A 19,905-nucleotide genomic window follows, 5' to 3' on the forward strand; every position below is an offset into this window, starting at 1 on the left:
GAGCTGAGTTGTGCAGTTAATGCAGTAGAGGGAAGGGATGTATCCAGGGAGACCTGGACAGGCTTGATAGGTGGGCCCAAGCCAACCACATGAAGTTCAATAAAGCCAAGTGCAAGGTTCTGCATCTGGGTCAGGGCAGTCTCCAGCACAGACACAGGCTGGGCAGAGAATGGTTTGAGAGCAGCCCTGAAGTGATTGGGATTGTCTGTTGATGAAATATTCAACATGAGCTGGCAGTGTGCACTTGCAACCCAGAAGGCCAACCATATCCTGAGTCGCATCAAAAGAAGTGTGACCAGCAGGTCTAGGGAGGTGATTCTGCCCCTCTACTCTGTTCTTGTGAGACCCCACCTGGAGAATGCGTCCAGTTCTGGGGCCCCAACACAGCAAGGACTTGTTGGAGCAAGTCCAGAGGAGGGTCACAGAGATGATCAGAGGGCTGGAGAACCTCCACTATGAGTATAACTGAGAGAGCTGGGGCTCTTCAGCCTAGGGAAGACTCTAAGGAGACCTTACAGTGGCCTTCCAGTACCTGAAGGGGGCCTGCAGGAAAGCTGGGGAGGGATTTTTATAAGGACAGACAGGTAGTGACAGGATGAAGGGAAATTGTTTTAAACTGGAAGAGAGTGGGTTTACACTATTAAGGAAGACTACTGTGAGGGTGGTGAGACACTGTAACAGGTTGCCTGGAGGTTGTGGATGCCCTGTCCCTGGAAGCATTCGGGGCCAAGCTGGATGGGACTTTGAGCAACCTGATCTAGTAGGAGTTTTCCCTACCTATAGCAGGGAAGGGGAGACAAACTAGATGATCTTAAAAAAGGTCCCTTCCAACCCAAACCACTGTGTGATTCTAAGTGGAGAAAAGATAGTGGAGTTTTGAATAGCAGAAGAGACAGAAGCTGATGTATTAGCAGCCAACAGGGAAATGTCTGTGAAATGTCCATAGTGTTAAGGCACTTTACACTAGAGAAGTAACAGTAGTCCAGCTGAAGTCTTTCTGTGCCCAGTGCAGGAGTGCAGGTAGCTTGGGTAACAAACAGGATGAGTTGGAAGTCACTGTGTGCCTAGAGTACTGTGATCTAAACACTGTTAATGAAACTTGGTGGGATGAATCACACAGCTGAAGCACTGCAGTCAGTCAGTAGCTGTACACTGTTCGGGAGATAGACAAGGAAGGAAGACTGGGACAGTTGCCCTCTCTGTGAAAAAATGGATAGGCTGCACAGGGCTATCTAGAAAATGAGGAGCAGGTTGAGAGCTTATGCATAAAACTGAGGGTCCAAGCCAACAAAGGAAGCTTCATGGTTGGCATTTACTGTGTTCTCCCTAAATAAGGCAAACTTGTTAACAAAGTGTTCGTTCTTCAACTACAGCAGTTCTGTCCAAGCTGTGAGCTGCATGCTGCCCTGGATGACTAGTAATATGGCCTCACAAGGATGTACAATTTTAATATTATTTTGTCATTTTTAACTATTTTTCATGAGTCAGTTATGCATAGCTTAACTGAGTGTGGACTGCGCAAGTGACATCAGAAAGCTGTGGAGGGGAGGGTGCAGTGCAGGCCTATCTCCACCTCTCCTGCCAAGTAGAGAGTGAATCAAAAAGTACAGTTGAATCAAAACCCACGTGATAATTTCAAAGGTCCTGATAATTTGGTGCTTCAAGAGATTACATACTGAAACAAATTAAGATTTCTTCCTAGTTCTGGTCTGTTTCAACCGTAGATGATTTCTTTTATCAGGTGAACCCTCAAGATTTAACTGTGTTTTTTGAAGATGTTTCCTTTGCCTCCTTCACTGTTGATTTTTGTCCTTGCAATCACAGGAAGCATTATGTGATGCATGTGACCCCTTTGCACAGCAGTGAATTAAGTAGGCTACTAGCAAGGCCTACTGTATTTCAGGTGTATGGCATCTTATGTTACAACATAACAGTAATCTACAGCTGTGGATCAGTGCATGAGCAGGGGAATGGCTGTCGTAAGTAGTAACGAAGGTGCTGTATTTGGAATCTTAATTTGACAGTAGGATAATTTGGCATGCTTGTTTGCAACTGAAATTTTTTTTCAGGAGAATCAGATTATAATGCTTTATATGACTGAATAAAAATGTGATAGTATGCAAATTATACTGTCTAAAGTTCCCTTGTCAAATAGTTTGTCTACACAATATTGTTTTCTTAAAGATGTAGAAATTATTTCTTCTATGCTATTTTTGTTTTTGGCCACAATTTTTGACATTGCACGTCTCTCCTGTTTTGCCTGTGTTTTTTCTACTTTATGCTGTGGAATCTAATATTAAAATAATAGTTGTTTTCCATTTTTAGCCTTTGAAGTATCAATGTTAATAGATTATGAATATGGGGGAGGAGATATTTGCATCAGTTCTTGAAGACTTTGGTCTGAAAGTGGGACTTCAACTACTGATTATTATCAATAAGGATTTAGATCAGAAATACTCAAGGCCTTCACTGTAGCGGTTTCTAGCATTCAGATATATATTTTTTAAGTTCTCTTGTAATTGTTACTTATTCATAACTTTCAGATGCAGTTCTGATTTTTCTTTTTTTTTCGTGAGTAATTGTGCCAGAATTATAATGGTGTTTCTCCAAAGAACAACTGTATGTGTAATTTATTTTCCAGAAAAGAATACCCTCCTCAGCTTCAGAAAGTAGAAGCAGACCACATTAGGTTACCACGGCCTCAAGGACTGGGTAAGTTATCTAAGAGTACTGGAGTTCTCTTTCCTTTTAAGCAGAATTATTTTTTTTAATCAGTACTTTAGGCAGATGTATTGCCAAACTTTGAGTAATCTTTAGTATATCTTCTTGTTGGTGCAAGTATGAAAAATGTTGCTCTTTTTGACAGATTTCTACAACCTGTTCCGTGATGTTTTAATGAACTTTAACAGCATTCTAATTTAGATGCAGATGAAATTGTATTTAGAACCAGAGAATTATTGGGTTTGAAACAGATGTCTGGAGATTATTGTCTTAACACCAAGCCCCCAACTTGTTCTTGAGTTACAGATGAGGAATTTCTGTAATACTTTTAGTATAAGCAAAATGTAGCGTGCTGAACCACACTTGGTAAGAAGTGCATTTATGCACTGAAAGAATAGGACAGCCCAGCATCAGCACTGCCCTGTATGTCGCCTAATATATGCTCTTATCTCATTGGTAGAGACCATCTATGGAGATAACCTCATGCAAGAGGGAAAATGTAATTTGGTTTGAGGGGTGGAAATTGTGAAATTGGAAAGAAAAAAAAAATAATAACAATAACAATCACCGTGTTCTTTTCAGCTTTGTCAATACTGATATAGATAACTTGTGAACTAGCTTGACTCTCAGTATATGAATTGAGAAAGTATTCATATATAATATTAAAATTGTAGCCTTTTAAAAACTTCAGGATGGAAACAGGAATTAAACTAGTGAATCAGACTGGCTTTTTTACATTGCACTGAAATAAGACCCTTCTTATAAACAAAATCTCGCTCTGTATGTTTTAGTTTGCAGTGAATTGTGGGCTTCTTTATTTCTGTACTCTCCTAGTATTTAAATTAATGCCCCAATATAAAACAAGTCCTGGCAGTATAATTCATTGTATTTTGCTGAGTTTTGTGAGGAAGGAATAAATCCTAAATTGCACAGAATATTTTTGTTTATTCTAAATACATTCACCAGTGGTCTCTTTGTGAAAATTACCATCAGCATCATGTAGCAGTTCCTCATCATCTTTCAGCAGAAACTTGCTTCCAATTGTAGTGAATTTGCTGTATATTCTTGAGACTCAGGCCTCCTCCAAAGACATGATGCTATAAATTGTCCCCAAGAGACACAGAAATAATAGTAATAAAACAACATTCTCAGAATTATTTGGAGGAAATTTTTCTTACCTGCTCATGATAAGAATCATGAGACATTTATTTCCATGAGTTAAACAGCGTAGTTTTTGAATGTTTTAGAGTTGTTGTTAACATTAGAGTTTGTGAAGAAATAAGACCATAAAGTAAGCACATCTGAACAGACATTTCTTGTTAACACGTTTGCATTTTTTTTTTTCCTCCTAGACAGTGTAATGGAAAACACAGAAGAGTCAGAGTCAGAATCTGAATCTGAAATTAAGAGAAAAGTGCAACAAAAACGTCACTGCAACTCATTTCAGTCTGACTTGTCACTATCTTCAGCAAAAAAAGGCTTGACCCAGTTGAAGGTGGGCTAGATTTAAAAAACAAACAAAACCACATAAACTTTGGTTTAATTTTCAGTCTTTATGCATATTTTAAAAACCAATTTTGAAATAAGTCAGTACTCCAAATATCTGTAAGAGATAGGAGAAAGATTTAAACATTCTAAAAAATACATACATATAAAATATATATATATATATATATGGTGATAAAGATATTCAACTGTTGATGCTTATTATGAAATACATGTTTTCTGAGTTAGACAAGTACTATACTGGAAATCAGAAGAACCTGTGTTTAAATTGATTCTTGTTTATTTTTATAAGCCAGGAACGGATAACTTTGGTTTGCTGTCTGTGAAGTAGAGGATTAATGTTTTGTTATTTGGCAGAATTCATTAAAAAAAGAAAAAAATAATAATTCGGTACTCAGTAAGTACAGCAGTATTACAAAGTTTCAAGAAGTTAAGATGGTTTCTTTCTCACTGAAACCAGCAGACATGCAAATGGCATTTTCTTGCCTAAATGCAGGCAGCCAGAATTTTTTCTGAATGTCAGATGCAAGTTGTATTGGAAATTCTTCTTTCCATGTTTCTTATTAGATTACTATACAAGATTTGTAATGCACGTGTTCAGATCTTGCTGCCTATCAAAGTGGAATAACTTGGAAGGGGATCATGGTAAAAATTAAACAGATCTATGATTACTATATATAATCAGCTTTGTTTTCTCCTGTGTTTTGGTCACTCAGTCAACCTGTATTTCTTCATTGGAATGAAACACTTGACATTACTATTAGATATTTCAATTATATTACTGCTTTATTAACTAAATATATAGTGTTACTGGATGTTTTGATTGGTGAGCTTTTCAACTACAGATGCATTGAACTTCACAATATTTAAATAAACACTCTATAAAATCAATATAACAAAATAATTTGAAAAAAAACAACAACACAAACCTTAAAAGACATTGATGCTTAGTTTATGTTCCTTTAAAGAAGTGAAACAGTTGTTACATGTTGTGTCTTGTCAGGTAAGGGACAAAAGCAGGAAAATCTTGTAGGTTGAAAATGTTAAAAAAATAAAATAAAATGAAATCTTGTCATGACCTTGATAAAGCAGTGTAGTGAAGTTTCATTCAGAGGATCTAAAAAACGTCATCTTTTAATGTGTACAGGGTTTTGGGTTTTTTTTTTTGGTTTGTTTTTTTTTTTTTTTTTTCAAGTTATGTGAATCAGCTCAGGAGAAGGGAGAGCAGCCTCATTGTTTGTGGATGGACTTTGATCTTTGTAGGCTGTCTTGCAGCAAATTCTGGTCTAGCTGGAGGGCCATATGCATGTAGAAGTGAAGTTTGCTTTCATACTATTCCTGTTACAAAGCCATGGTAGTGAGCTCTAGAACCACTTGCCACACATGGGAAGAGCACACTAGAAAAGTTCTAGATTAGAATCTTTGGGCCAGGCCATGTGTAGCTAACCACATAGCTATAGTGAGCTGGTCTTCTGTGCCTCTGATGGAAAAAGTGGTGGACTTGATTACATTGTTTCAGGGTCTTGATTTCATTTCTAAAACCACCAGACAGATTGTGCTTGTAAAAAGAATTTAATAATTATATTGTTTGCTTTTTGCTGTTTATGTCTTGGAAGTGTGTAGAGTTGAGAACGCTGAGTTCATAAATGGAAAGTTACTCCTTCTCAGACACAAGAGCTCTGTGCTTGTAGTAAAATTGTCAAACCGTAATCCTTGAAAGGGAATAGAACCTATCTTTTTTTTCCACAATGCGTTAGGAGAGATTAATAATGATGTGGCCTCACAAATTGTATCAAACAGGTTGATTTAAGTTAAACCTGTAATTCAGCAGGTGCCTAAATTTCATTTTACGTGAAGCTCGCAAGATATGTCCTCAACTTTGTTTCTTGTGCTGCCCAATGCCAGCAAGTGCAAGAAGTGTGGCACAAAGCCAGGTTAACCTTTACTCCAATACCTTAGGGTTGATTAGAGGATCCTAGAGGATCCCCTATGATTGCTGTTTGTGGATACGCTTTTCTGCATGTAGGGCCTATTGTGTTAACTTGAGCCTTGTGTTTTGAGTAGGAACATTCCTTTTCGGCAATTTAACAGATACAGAGGAGGAGGTATTATAATAGACGTGTTAAGGAGAGAATTCTGTTGCTGTGAATTACAAGTTTGTGGATGAATATGGAAGTCAGAAAAAAATCTCACTGCAACTGATATTATTAGCAGAACTCTATTATTTTTTATGACAAACAATGCTTTTTTAAAGGTTTTGTAGGCTTTTAAGACATGTTTTATGCATCTGTCATGAACTTCTTCGTGACAGTGTGCTTTTTCATGAACCATTCATTGCCAGAGTATCTAAATGAATGGAACCTTTGAAAAATTAAGGAGTGTTAATTGTGGTTTCATGACAAGGAATTGTAAACAACCAACTACTTTTCAGGCAAAATACAAATGGTTTTCATCTTCTTACAGCGTAACAGGTTGCACTTTGTAGTTATTAAAAATTTACAGAAGTTTTATGAGATGGAGGATTTTGTTTCGTATGTCCTTACTGAAAAAAAAAAGCTGAAATTTTGCAAAAATTTTATATGTTACAGATCTAGCTCAAAAGTTTATAATATTTGTTTTATGGATGCTTTAATATTCAAGTTACAACACATACATACATGTAGAAAACATCTACTTAAGTAGTTATTAATCTTGAAATAGAGTCCAACTAAAAAAAAAAAAAAAAAAGGAGTTTGCCCTTTTTAATCAGCCATGGGTGCCCCTACTATCACAATGTAGGCTCTCAAGCCATAGAAGAGAATTGGATCTAAACTTCTGTTTTGTGATTGAGGTGGAGGTCTGTATTTATTCTGTATTTTAAGATCTTTCACATATAATTGATAGCTTCTGTTGAATGTTTTCATGTCTGATCGAAATACTTCGATGTGATTAGCAATATTATTGTAAAAAGTAGATTCTGTAGCTCAGCACTGTGGCACAACACTGTTTTTCCCATGACTTGACATGTTGTCCCATCACTCAAACAATATGTCTGCTGTGAATTTTGTATTTTTTTCTGTTATTTTTTGCTCAGATATGTGTAGCTTTGCTAAACTGCAGAAAATGGTTAAAAACATTTTTTCATACTAGAAATCATCCTAAATGATAACATGTAACAGAATTTTAGTACTTGCTTTGTGCTTACTGTAATTGCTAACGGATTGTGGGCAGTTTTCATTTTGAACAAGAATTAAGTGCAAAATTTGCAAGTAGTATCTTTGTTTTTTTCAGATCGTTCAGTTACCGGTTGGGGTTTGTTTTTTCTTTTCTCCTCTAGCTTTTGGAACCAATTGAGTACTCTACTGATTGCCCAAATTGTGGGCGGGCAAATGAAAACCAGACCAAATGTCGACATTGTGAAAATTTGCAAAGAGTCTCCAGACAAGCTGGAACATTAAGTGAATCTGTGGGACCTTTATCACGTTCTTCAATACATCAGAACTCAGCAGGGCAAAAATCTTCAGGTACAGGGTTCAACACAAAGAAGTTTTATAGTTCTGCTGTTGGGAAAGGTCCAGCAGATATTCTACTGAGTAATGAAGTTGTAGGACATTCTCTGTTGCGACAGAATGGAAAAGTTGGTCTTCTAGCTGGGACAAAAAATGCTAAAATTACTGGAAACTTAAGACAGAGAAATACAAGACCATCAGAACTAAATGATCCAAGTAAGTACCACTTCATGAATACAGGGTATTATATACTGTATAATGAAGAAACGTTCCACGCAAGCTTACTTGCTGACTTTGTATGGAGTTCTTTTTGTGGGATTGTTCTTGAAGAAAGAGGGGCGTAACATACTTTTTTATGTCCTTTTCATACACTGAGGTACTCTGTGAAAGGTGAACACGGGGAAAAAAAAAAAAGTGTATATATATATATGGGGTTTTTTTAAAGATGTAAATTTTACATTTTTTTAAAATGTATTCTTAGCAGAACTGTCATCTGTTCTCACAAAGGAAATACTTCTGATATTTTTTTTCCCCCATATTTTGTTCTGAGCTACACATCTGAATGCTACCTAGGTTTTCTCATTTATTTAAGTTTCATGCTCTCTAAAATCTTATTTTTTGTTGTTTTCACTGTGTGACTCAGAATAATAAGCAGATGGGAAATGGAATTTGGGAATCATGGCTCTTGTTCTATGTTTAGTGTTGTAGGCCGTGTTATGTTACTGATTTGAGCAACTTAAACTGACTAAAGGAGTTATGACTTTTTTCTTTACATTGCCTATTTTACATAACCTTTTAAAACCTAAGCTTCCCATAGAGAGGGTCTTAATGTTCACTGTTAGTTCTTTGTTGATACATGACATGAGTGATTTCATTTCTATGTCTAGAAGGGGGTTGATGATATCTTTCTTGTATAGCTAACTGTGGGAAATAAAAAGTGAGGAAGAGAGCATCTGTGAGCAGATTCCAAAAAACTATCAGTAAAAGCATTATAAATAATGGTGAATGTGGACTGCTTTTTGTTACTGCAGGACAATTACATAAATTATTTTTTAAGCTATTGCTTGTAAAGAAATTTCTGTTACAGAAAAATGTAGTGGTTGAGAATTTAATATTTTCTGTTTAGTTGTTTTATCTAGTGATGATGATGAGGAGGAGGATAGTGGCAGCACTAGGAGAATGGAAAGCATTTCACCTCGTCCTGCAGATTCAGCCCGCTCCTCCCCAGCTCCTTCTACAGGAAAGGTGGAAGCAGCGTTAAAGGAAAACAGTTGTGGAATAGAACAGAGAATAGGTAGTATTACAACAGATACAGAAATTGCAGTCACACTACCAAGAAAAGCAAGAATGAAAGATCAGGTACTATTTCATGCTTTGTTTGAAGAAAACAAAAATCAAATAATAAATGAGAAGTGTGAAGGTTTGTCTTGCATTTTTGGAAGTTGGCTATATTTCATTGCTTTTCTTATTCACCAGCTCATCTACTAATATCTCTGCTTATACAGTATTGCAAACGTAAGAAAATGTGCTGTTAATGTGGATGCTTCTGTGTTGAATGCTTGCTTTCTGAGACTGGACAGGTTATCTCTGAAACTCAGGGCCTTCTCAGCTTGCAGAAAAGTGTCAAAACTGTTTCCTGGTGAGACTTGGGACATGTGAAGTTAAACTTGAAAAGGAAAGGAAACATTTGGAACAATATTGGCCCTTTATAAATAAAATACTTTGACATCTGTCCCAATTAACAGCACTTACTTTAAGGATTTCATGGTGAGGCTTTTTTTTTTTTTGGTTGAGAACCACTGCAGGAATTGGATAAACAAAGACAAAAAGTGTGCCATGGTCAGACTCCTTAAGTGCTGTCAAAGGGGACAGCTTTCATGGTATGTTTTAAAAAAACAACAGCAACAAACTACCTACCTCATAGTGAGACAGGAGGAAAATAAATTCCTTGTGACGATTGTTGAGTTAATTCTGCTGATTGAAATAATTCTTGGTTCTCTTGTCCAGTTTCACTGTTGCGAGTTTAGTCCAATAAGAGTATCTAATTGGAATTGTGACTAAGATTTGAAATCTATACGTTTTTTTTCTGAACTGGAATGCCAGTAATGTTGAAACCTTCAAGCAAGGTTGAGGTTCAGAAGCCAGTAGTCTAGTGTCTTAACTGATGAAATGATGTACATTTATGATGTGGTGCATAATCACAGTGTAAATCTGTGAGCCTCTGAGCCTGGTGAGGCTTAAAGCTTGGACAGTAAATAGTTCAGAATTTCTGTTGCTCTGGCATTATATGCTGGATTAAGTGAATGCACTGCATTGTGAAGGTATGATTGTCTCCCAGACGTTTTCCTTTCTATATTCATATTCCTGTCCACTACCCTTAAACAGCCACTTGTTACATTAGAGATGTATTGCGTACTTGAGTGAATAGTAGAAAAGAGCATTATTTTTGTGAAACTTATCACAAACTTGTCTCAAGGAAACCAATAAGAGTACTGATACCAGAACACTTGCCAGTGTGATTGAAAAGAAAAGAAAATCCTTTAAGGTGGTTTATTTTTATAAGCAATCATTCTGTTTTGAAGAGAGTCCTTGAATGGAGTGCTAATTGGAAGATTTACTGTGTTACTGTTTGTCTTTGAGTTTTGAGCTTTTACAATATTTTGGTAGTCCAGTGGAAAAAATGGACAGCTATCTTCAATAAGAGTCTTCGGAAAATATTTAATTGCAGGGATGTAGATCCTCTCCTCTCTGTCTTCTCACCTGTATTTAAATGAAGTATCCAAATGAATATTATGAATTATGACCAAGATAGGCTAATGATTATAGGCTTTCAAGTAATCCTCATGATTTAGTCTTAATGGAGTATTAAGTCCCTTAAAATATTTTTCTATGGCATTTGAATTGTATTTTTTATCCTAAAAGAATGTTTATTAATAGGCAGCTTAATGAAATAAGGAGATAGAGATCTAAGAGCAAAGCAGCAAAACTGTTGTGCAGAAAATTCTTTAACAAAATGTATCAATTAAAGCAATACAACAAATAAATATATTCTCTTCTGATGGTTCTCAGACAGCTTTCTTATTTTTCTTTTTTTTTTTTTTTTTTTTTTTTTGTTCCTGTTAGTTTTTCTTACGATTTCTCTTTTTGTAGTCAGTCAGCTCCGGGAGATTTTCTTGAGCTGGAGCCAAACTGCACATGGCCTTGTTTCAATGTTTAGTCTTCTAACCCAGGAGTCTGTCCTAAAAACACATTAGTGGTTCTTCAGAGTTCCTTTATGGTTTTTTGATTGTGTTTGTTTATTTATATTTCTTGAAAATTCTACTGCTAGTGTTTTTATTGCACTGTACTTCAGTAATAAGTCAATGTTTTCAGTCACCAAAAGTCTATGCTAATAAAAAAATGAAAAAAATCTTCAGTATTTGAGGTGCTTACACAGCATTAGTGTATTTGTATAAATGAATTTAAATGTATTTAAAATAACCTGATTTTGCTGAGATATTCCGTATTTGAATGTAAGTAAACCTAAATTATTCTTTGGCAGTTTTGGCAATTTTTGTGACTTCAAAATTTTAGCAAAATATCTACAAGTGTAAACTTTTTTTTTTTCTTAAGTTTTAAAATACTGACATCTTCAAATGTTGCAAAAAGGTTTTATTTTTTTTAGGAGATTTCAAGCTTTTATATGTAATTTTGGTGGACTTACTGTAAACAGTCTTGTTGACAGCAGACAACTAGCCAAAAAAATCAGTCAGTACTTTTTAACAGCTTGTTTTAGCAATAAATCGTAATGAAAAATTCTGAAACCTTGAACATTGCTTTTCAGTTTGGCAACATTGTGTCTAACACTCCAATCAAACGTCGTAAACTGATTTCTCAAGAAATTGTAACTGAGGCTGTGCCACCACTAACTTATCAAAATTCATGCGAAAGTGTCATTCTGAACTGTCGAAGTATACGAATAGGAACCCTACGAAGAATGGTAGTGGAACCAGTGATTGTGAGTAAACTTGTTATTTACAAACTTCCTTTCTGGTTTTGGGCATGTGTATTTTCATACTTGAACAGCATACTGTTTTTTGCCTTTATCTGTGTAATAGCAAGTCTGTCTCTAGTTTCAAAGACTAAGGTTCCCACACATATTACATAGATACCGTTGTGTAGTAATGTATACTGTCTTGTTCTGGTATTGGAGAGAAACCTCATGTTTACAAAATCCCTTCCTTTTCTCTTACTTTGTGTATTTGGGGGGAAGGCAATGTGTGAATTAGGGTACATTTGTTAAGAAAATAGAAGGCAATGGTTATTAAAAGCAAATAAATGTATAGGTTGGTGGAAGAACCATGTCTTTTTCTACATGTGTTTTATTTTGCTTCTGTAGAAAAATATATTTTGCTAACTTTGCATTCAGGAGAGGTTTCAAGGAGTCTTTGAATGCCAAGGGCATATAGTAGGCCACATGAAATGTGTGTTTCCTACCCAAGTATCTACACAAATAACAGATAACAGTACTTCTTTTCACTTCTTTACAAATATCTGTTGTTTGATTCACTTGAATATTAATAGATGATATTGTCTTTTGAGGGTTTTCTTTCTCCTTAGAGTTTATAGCATTTTTTTCAGGTGCTTTGTTTTTTCAGTGCTTTGAACCTTTTGGAAATAAAGTATTTCAGAGATGTCTTAAATTTTAAGACAATATGACTGAAGGAGTAGTACCAAGTTGTAGAGAATATGCTTGATACATTGAGTTGTGATAAAATGTTTATCTTGGTATTGTATTTCATTTAACATTTGCATTTGAAAAAAATTATTGAAACCTCTCTAGTAACAGTTAAAAGACATTAACTCAGTTTTATTATGGAGAAGGTATGAAATCTTACTGTTGTGTTATCTTCCGCAGTTTTGTCTGGATTATATCAAAATACGCTTAGAAAGTCAAGAAGGTGAGTACTTCTCCCATTAAGTTAATACTCAATATATACTTTTTAATTGACTTTATCAAAGGAATTTACAGGTGAATCACAATGAAACGTTAATTCTGGTTTTACTGTATATGTAACAAAATGTGCTGGGTGTTGGTAGTCATCAGAACAAAAGAATCAAGAGTATAAATTTGGTCTGAGGTGCCTAATGAAGAAGAATCAGAATGATTTTACATTCTCTTCTTCCTACTGACAGAAATAAAATTCACAGATAGGAATTAGCAACTTGTGGTGTGTGTGCAAATTGGTCATTAGTTCTTCCCCCTCAACTTGGTTGAAGAGCTTCAGTTGTACTGGTGGTGATTGGCGCAAAGGTCTTAATTAAAATGATTAACAAAAACCACAGGCAGGAAAATCCTTCCTTCTCTAAAACGTTATGTGTATTTCAAATACGTAAAGTGAAAGCTAGATAGGTGCCTAATATCTTTCCTGTGTATATCTTCCTTTAAACATTCTTCTTCTCAAGCGTGTATGTTTCACGTTACTGAAAGAAATATGGTGATGTAGTTAAGGAGGTGAGCTAACAATTATTCCTCTTCCCTTTGTTTGAAAATGCTGTCCTACCTAAAATTGAAGTTTGTTTTTGTTATTTGTGAGGTGACCATCACTTTTTGTAACTGTTGTGTCTCACAAGGCCTGCAAAAGTAAGTGTAGACTCTTCTCATTCAGGTGTTTGTTGCATCTAAAATCAGGTACATAGGTACTTTTTTTTTTTTTTTTTTTTTTTTTAGATGAACTTTTTTTCATATGTTAACAATTTACTGTTTTTCTGGCATTTCTCTCTATTTAATAGTCAATTAAATGCAGGACATTATTTTCCATAGGTGGTCAGATTTTTGTTATCTGCATACGTTTACTTTCTGGACAAAGAGAAATTTACAAAGCATGTTTTACAAAGCTATCATAAAATGTGTCCTATCCACAGTTGCAGATTCAGATGGTCACTTTTCTTCCTCTGTTCTTCTGTAAAATAAGAACTAGGTTAAAGTTGGTGAGAAGAAAACAGTTTTTAAAAATTTCTTACTTGCCAGGTGACATCAGAATTAAGTAGGTCTTTTAACAAACATCACTTGTGTTTCTTTCAGTTTTTTTCAAACTTTCTTTAGTGGCTAATGAACGCATTTGATCTCCTATTAAAATCAAGGGGGAAATGATCAAGGAAATCTTTGCATTTTGACTGGATTGTGATACAGTTGCATAATTTTCTTCTAGAATCAGAGAGTGATGTCCGAGAGATAAACCTGAAAACTTCAGAACTTACCAAATGTGAATGGTGTAGTGTCAGAAAATTACCAGTAGTTTTTCTACAAACAGTACCATCAACCTGCAGTAGCCTGAGAGACCAGCTGAAAATGAGTAAAGATAATGTCTGGTACGAATGTAAAGGAGACAGTAAGTAAACCAATTTTAATTCACTGTTTCACTTCAAATTATCTTTTAATGTTTGGATCATGACTGAGTGCGCTAAGAAGTAAAATTGGCATCGTTGTCTGGGGCAGATGTAGATTTTTCCTGATGGTATTGCCTTCCCTAGCTAACAGGGAGAACAGTTCAGAACAACTTGGCAAAATTACAGTTTTCTCATTGTCCAGATACATGCTAGTTTAGTTTAGTACTTTTTTCACTAATAGTTCTACTGAACCAAAGTGAAGCTGGTTTATTTAGTGTTTTTCTAGATGCCTTTATATCTTTTTGTTGACTTTGGTATGTGTACCTCTGTTTTCTGTTCTGTTTTCAGGCCGCGATTTGAGTAGAAACTTCTGTACGGGTTTATTTGTGGTGTTGGTTTTTTGTGTCTTTTTTTTTTAAATATAGACAAATACTTGTTTGTAAAATAAGCATGTTGTCTTCACACGTCTTAAAATTAATTTCAGCGTAGTCCTTCTTGAGGGTCTAAAGTGTTTGTATACACTCTGTTTTTTAATTGGCGTAATTTTCTCCTCAAGCAATTAGGCTTTTCTTAAGGTTAATTTTTGTGCTTATCTATACTTGTATGCGGCTTTATATAAGCATGATGCATTCAAATGCAAATGGAAGAAGAAAACCTTCAATAATGTCAGAGTTGTGTGCTTTCAACACAAAATACTGTTACAATGAGCTGTTCCATATCTTATAAAAAGTTTAAGCTGTAAGGAGTGTTAAAATTACTCAAGTAATTGAAAAGCCTGCAGGGAATGATACAAACAGTCCTAGTAGCAGGCATTTGACCACCAGGCAAACACAGGTGTCCACAAGTGAACAAAGGCAAAACTTCCTGACGTGGCTGGGGAAGAAATCTTTTCTTTAACCATTGGAGAGTGTGAGAGGGAGATAGACTGGTGGTGTGACTGTCTGCAAGAAAGACGCAGAGATTGCAACCCCCAAACTGTAGTGGACCCTCTCCTTTGCCATAGTCAAACAGAGAGCCAACTTGAGAAGAGAGGAGGAATGGCAGCAGGTCCCACCTCAGCAGTGCTGGCAATGCCCATCCCAACCTACTTCAGTTCCCCTGCTGCCTCTGTGTAACAGATTTGAAGCCCTGAAACTGGAGGGTGAGGTGACTGAGAATGAGGTGGAAGTACTGCCTCCAAGCTTTTCTAAGAAGAGGCGGTCAGCTCCACACTTGGTGACTGCATCCTCCAGTAAAGAAAGGAGGGTGACAGTCATAGGTGACTCCCTTCTAAAAGGAACTGAAGGCCCACTATGTCGGCTTGCCCCTACCCATAGGGAGGTGTGCTGCCTCCCTGGGACCCGGATCAGGGATATTTCTGGAAAACTTACTAGTCTGATCTGCCCCTCTGGTTATTACCCTCTGTTGATAATCCAGGCTGCAGTGATGGGGGTTCACGTGATGGGCAGGTTCTGCTTGACCAACCTAACCCAACCTCCCCTACATGTTGGGGGATGAGCTGCTGGAGAGGAGCTCTGCGGAGAGAGACCTGGGTGTCCTGGTGGATGACAGGTTGGCCATGAGCCAGCAGTGTGCCCTTGTGGCCAAAAAGGTCAATGGCATCCTGGGATGCATTAAAAAGAGCGTGGCCAGCAGGTCGAGGGAGGTAATCCTCCCCCTCTACTCTGCCCTGGTAAGGCCTCATCTGGAGTACTGCGTCCAGTTCTGGGCTCCCCAGTACAAAAAAGACAGGGATCTCTTGGAAAGAGTCCAGCGGAGGGCCACAAAGATGGTGAAGGGCCTGGAGCATCTCCCCTATGAGGAAAGGCTGAGTGAACTGGGTCTGTTCAGCCTTGAGAAAAGAAGACTGAGAGGGGACCTGATCCAGGTCTATAAATATCTAAGGTGTGGGGGGCAGAATGGCGAGGCCAGACTGTTTTCAGTGGTGAGTGGAGACAGGACAAGGGAAAACGGCTGGAAACTGCAGCATAGGAAGTTCCGCACAAATGTGCACAAGAACTTCTTTACAGTGAGGTGACGGAGCACTGGAACAGGCTGCCCAGGGAGGTGGTGGAGTCACCGACCTTGGAGGTGTTCAAGGAACATTTGGATTTTGTGTTGAGGGACATGGTTTAGTGAGAACTGCTGGTGATAGGTGGATGGTTGGACTGGATGATCTTGAAGGTCTTTTCCAACTTCGGTGATTCTGTGATCTTCCCTGTCTCAACCTTTCTTTCTCTACCACCCCAGGCTTTTTCCTCTGAGAGTATGGCTCTGAGCTATTTTCTCACACAGCGGCTTTGTAGTACTTGGTACTTATGAATACCTTGTGAGAGCACAGTTGCTGTTTGCTTTCTCAATGATGAAATTATTTGAAGCTTGTATCTATAACCATGTAAGCAATAGCGAGTAGGTGCCTAGTTCACAAAATAAGACTTAGCAAAATCCAATTAGACACTTAAATTCGGAATGCAATGAATTCGGAGGCAGGCTGCTGAATAACATTTTCACAATGGTTTGCATGCTGAGTTAAGAATAGGAAATGGTTATGCAAGTGCCTGAAACTCCTCTGTTAGAGAAAAATAGGTCCCTGCAGTTAGCCAACTGCATGAGGCAGGAATTTGCAGCCTGAATACTATTCCTGTAACTGTGTGCCTAATTCATTCTTTTTAGGGGCTTACTGCCTTTTTATTTGTCAGATGATGGGAGCAGTTCTATGCAGTGGCTAATTGATCTCATTGCCCAACTTTCTGGTAAAGGGATAGGCCAAGCTGACCTGCTGAAGCTAAGCCACTGTAGCTCATGAGAGAGAGAGGTGGTATTTTGTTCCCAGAATATTCACCTGAGGTGGATAAGTTTGGGTTTGGTTATGTTACATGGCCTGAAAGCAGGGCTTTTCTGATTCTAGGTGGTAAGATCTCTTCTCCTGTGGAAAGATGTGAAGATTTTGATCAGTGAGAGTTTAAATTCCTCTCATTCCTCTCCTTGTTCAGATGCATACTTTTTCTTCTCTTTTTTTTTTTCTCTTGTGATTGAATCAAAGAACCTTAAGAGATTTCTGTTTCTATGGTAACCGAAATCTGATCAGGGAAAAATAAGTGTTTCTTTTGTGAAATTGCCATTATGGGCTTTTGTACTTTCTACATACTCAAATCATCTGTGCCTGGAATCAGCAACAGTAATTTTGTTAGAACTTCTAATGTGTGGTGTACAGTTCTATGTCCGCTACTTGGAAAAACACCATGCTTTTTTTCCTCACTTAAATCTGGAAAAAGCCATCTCAAAGATGTTGTTGTTGTTTGAGTTGTTCTCAGTGTATTTTCTAAGCAGTGGTTTTGCATTTTGCATTCTATTTGTTTGCTATCTCCAGTTAAAATAGGATTTTTTTTTTCCCAACTTGTCACTATTTCTGAGAATTTCTAGTATTGAGAACACGAAAGCCTGTCTACACCTCTAAATCAGTTCTGTTTCCACAGATGAATGAATGTGCTTCTCTTGAGAAGTTAATGTGTGCTGCTTCCTATATGGACATGGAATTATGCTTCATATGTAATTTATGTAATTGTATTGAAAAGTTATTGTAGGAACCATAATAAGAAAAAAAAAAATTGTTCTCAGAGTTTATTCTCAATTAGCAGGCAACTTCTGATTTTGAAATAGGTTTTGGCTTTGCATTCAGTATGTCTCCTATGTGTAAGGCATAATGCTTAATATTCCTAAGGGCAGAAATTGAATATACTCATTTCAAATGTAAGTAGTAGGGTTTGCTGTCTGTCTGCAAACCTGTTTATTTCTGCATGTATGTGTTGTCAGCAGAGAGCATACGTGTGTTGTCTCATGGTTCTTTTGACATCTGTTTATAAATGTGACACTTTACTTCGTTTCCAAATGAATAATTTTTTCTCTGCTTTTTCTTAGGTCAAGAAGAACAGTACATCATTTTAATTTTTGAAACTGGCCTTGATCCTCATGCAAACTCAATATTTGAAAAAATAATCACTGACATTGGTATTAGAAATAATATTTCTGACTTCTTCGTGAAAATTTCCTTTGAAGAAGCCAATGGCAGACTTGTTGCATTTACTAAATGCTTGGAAGACAATTCCAAAGGAAGCCCTTCTCATAGAGAAAACAAAATTAAAAATGTAATTGTATTTTTATTTTAGAACAAAGTTGTTATATCATTTGGATTACAAATACACTAAAGATAGTGTGCTAGTCTCTAGGCAAATACCTGAAAAACTCCTGCTTGCTTTTTTTTATGAAGACCATCATAGTAGTCTATAGTGGGTTATTAGGCTCTGGGAAGTAGTCTGTGCATTCATAGTTGTTAGTGTGTTTAGTTTACTTGTAGGGTTGCACACCGATCCCCACATAATGTCATTTTAGAATGGTTAAAGGATGAGAAACTTGTAGTATAATTTGAAATATAATTGTCTCCAAATTCATCTACTGGTAAAATACAGTGTTATTATGAGAATTAGCTTGCGGTGTTACAGTTACATTTAATTAATACTTCATTTAAACAAAACTACATATTTAGGGCATTTGAAAGCTTTGTGGTTTTGCAAGAAATGAGTACAGGGATAACTGTAATATAATGTACCAGGGAAGAAGGAAAAAAACTGAAGTCCTTCTCAGAAGTTGTGGGTCTTACACCTCTGGACTTCCGAGGCTTTACTGTTTTTTTTTTTTTGATAAATTTGAGCATGATTTTCAAATTAATATTGGCTTTATTTTTATAAGGTTGCTCCTGACTCCAAAGTGCAGCCGCGAAATAAACAGTTACCATATTTTGATGATGAAGAAGAAATTGGAGAACCACATACAGTATTTATTGGTCCCATAGAAAAGTAAGATATTTTTATTTGCTTTGTGACTGTGTTTCTGGTTTTCTTTTCTGATGTTTCACATGAATTATTGAATGTATTTTTTCATTTCAGGCTGATAGTTTATCCGCCTCCTCCAGCTAAAGGTGGTATTTCTGTGACCAATGAAGACCTCCACTGTCTAAATGAAGGAGAATTTTTAAATGATGTTATTATCGATTTTTATTTAAAGTAAGTTTTATTTCAAATCCATACTTAGTATTCATTTCCTTAGAAAACTGAGAAATTCTGGCATTAAAACTTTTTACGTCGTTTATTAACACTTGGTCGTCAACTGCCTGTAACTGATTTTACAGGTTGTTTTGTATGTTTAGTAGAAATTTTGGTTTGTTTGGTGTGTCATTCTTTTGACAGTGACATTGTTCTCACTTGGAATAATGGCTCCTTAAAATCTCTCTGCATCTGAAGTGGAATTTTAACTACCTTTTTAAGTGCACTTAAGGGTTTTTTTTGTTTGTTTTCTCCCCAGAGTATTTGTGTTCCCTAGAACTTCATTTCTTCTGAATAACGTAATGCATAAATTAATCTTTTTGTGTCAGTGATGCCACAGATGTTAGAAGCATATTAAGTTCATACATAGCTGCCATGTTTATGTTGTGCATAAGGAATGTGTGTACAGTTTTGGTGATGAAGGGGGAAAGAAAAGTATTGCAGTAGTCTGGGCTGTGTTCAGAGATTCAGTGGCTCAATTACAAAACACAGACCATTTCTAGATATGTATGTAAGAAACTCGTTGACAAATTGGTTTTCTGTCATAATATAAAAATAAACACAGCAGAACAGAGCAGAACAACTTTTTTCTGCTTTTTTTTTAGCAGAGCACTTACTACCTTGAAATGCTGACACAGATAGGAACTCGTTAATGTACTGTGGTTAGTTAGCCCTGATACTGTTACAACTTTTTCACTTCTGTCAAGAGGCTGCAGCAATTTTGTGGGAGTTGTACTCTTGGC

At 36.5% G+C, this 19,905-nt stretch overlaps 1 protein-coding gene across 2 annotated transcripts in view; it reads left to right on the forward strand.

Moving 5' to 3' along the window:
• The window catches only part of SENP6 (SUMO specific peptidase 6), a 66,791-nt gene that overhangs the window by 36,433 nt on the left and 10,453 nt on the right, over window positions 1-19,905 (forward strand). For both annotated transcript variants that reach the window (XM_042877665.1, XM_042877673.1), the window contains 10 exons: window positions 2,642-2,712; window positions 4,074-4,216; window positions 7,544-7,931; window positions 8,842-9,074; window positions 11,539-11,712; window positions 12,613-12,655; window positions 13,907-14,086; window positions 17,982-18,208; window positions 18,810-18,916; window positions 19,007-19,123. In XM_042877665.1, coding sequence (XP_042733599.1) covers window positions 2,642-2,712; window positions 4,074-4,216; window positions 7,544-7,931; window positions 8,842-9,074; window positions 11,539-11,712; window positions 12,613-12,655; window positions 13,907-14,086; window positions 17,982-18,208; window positions 18,810-18,916; window positions 19,007-19,123 — 1,683 coding nt within the window. The remainder of the gene's footprint in view (window positions 1-2,641; window positions 2,713-4,073; window positions 4,217-7,543; window positions 7,932-8,841; window positions 9,075-11,538; window positions 11,713-12,612; window positions 12,656-13,906; window positions 14,087-17,981; window positions 18,209-18,809; window positions 18,917-19,006; window positions 19,124-19,905) is intronic.

The sequence above is a fragment of the Lagopus leucura genome, unplaced genomic scaffold (assembly GCF_019238085.1).
Source record: "Lagopus leucura isolate 7727_CA_CO unplaced genomic scaffold, USGS_WTPT01 Super-Scaffold_73, whole genome shotgun sequence".
Taxonomy (NCBI): Eukaryota; Metazoa; Chordata; class Aves; order Galliformes; family Phasianidae; genus Lagopus; species Lagopus leucura.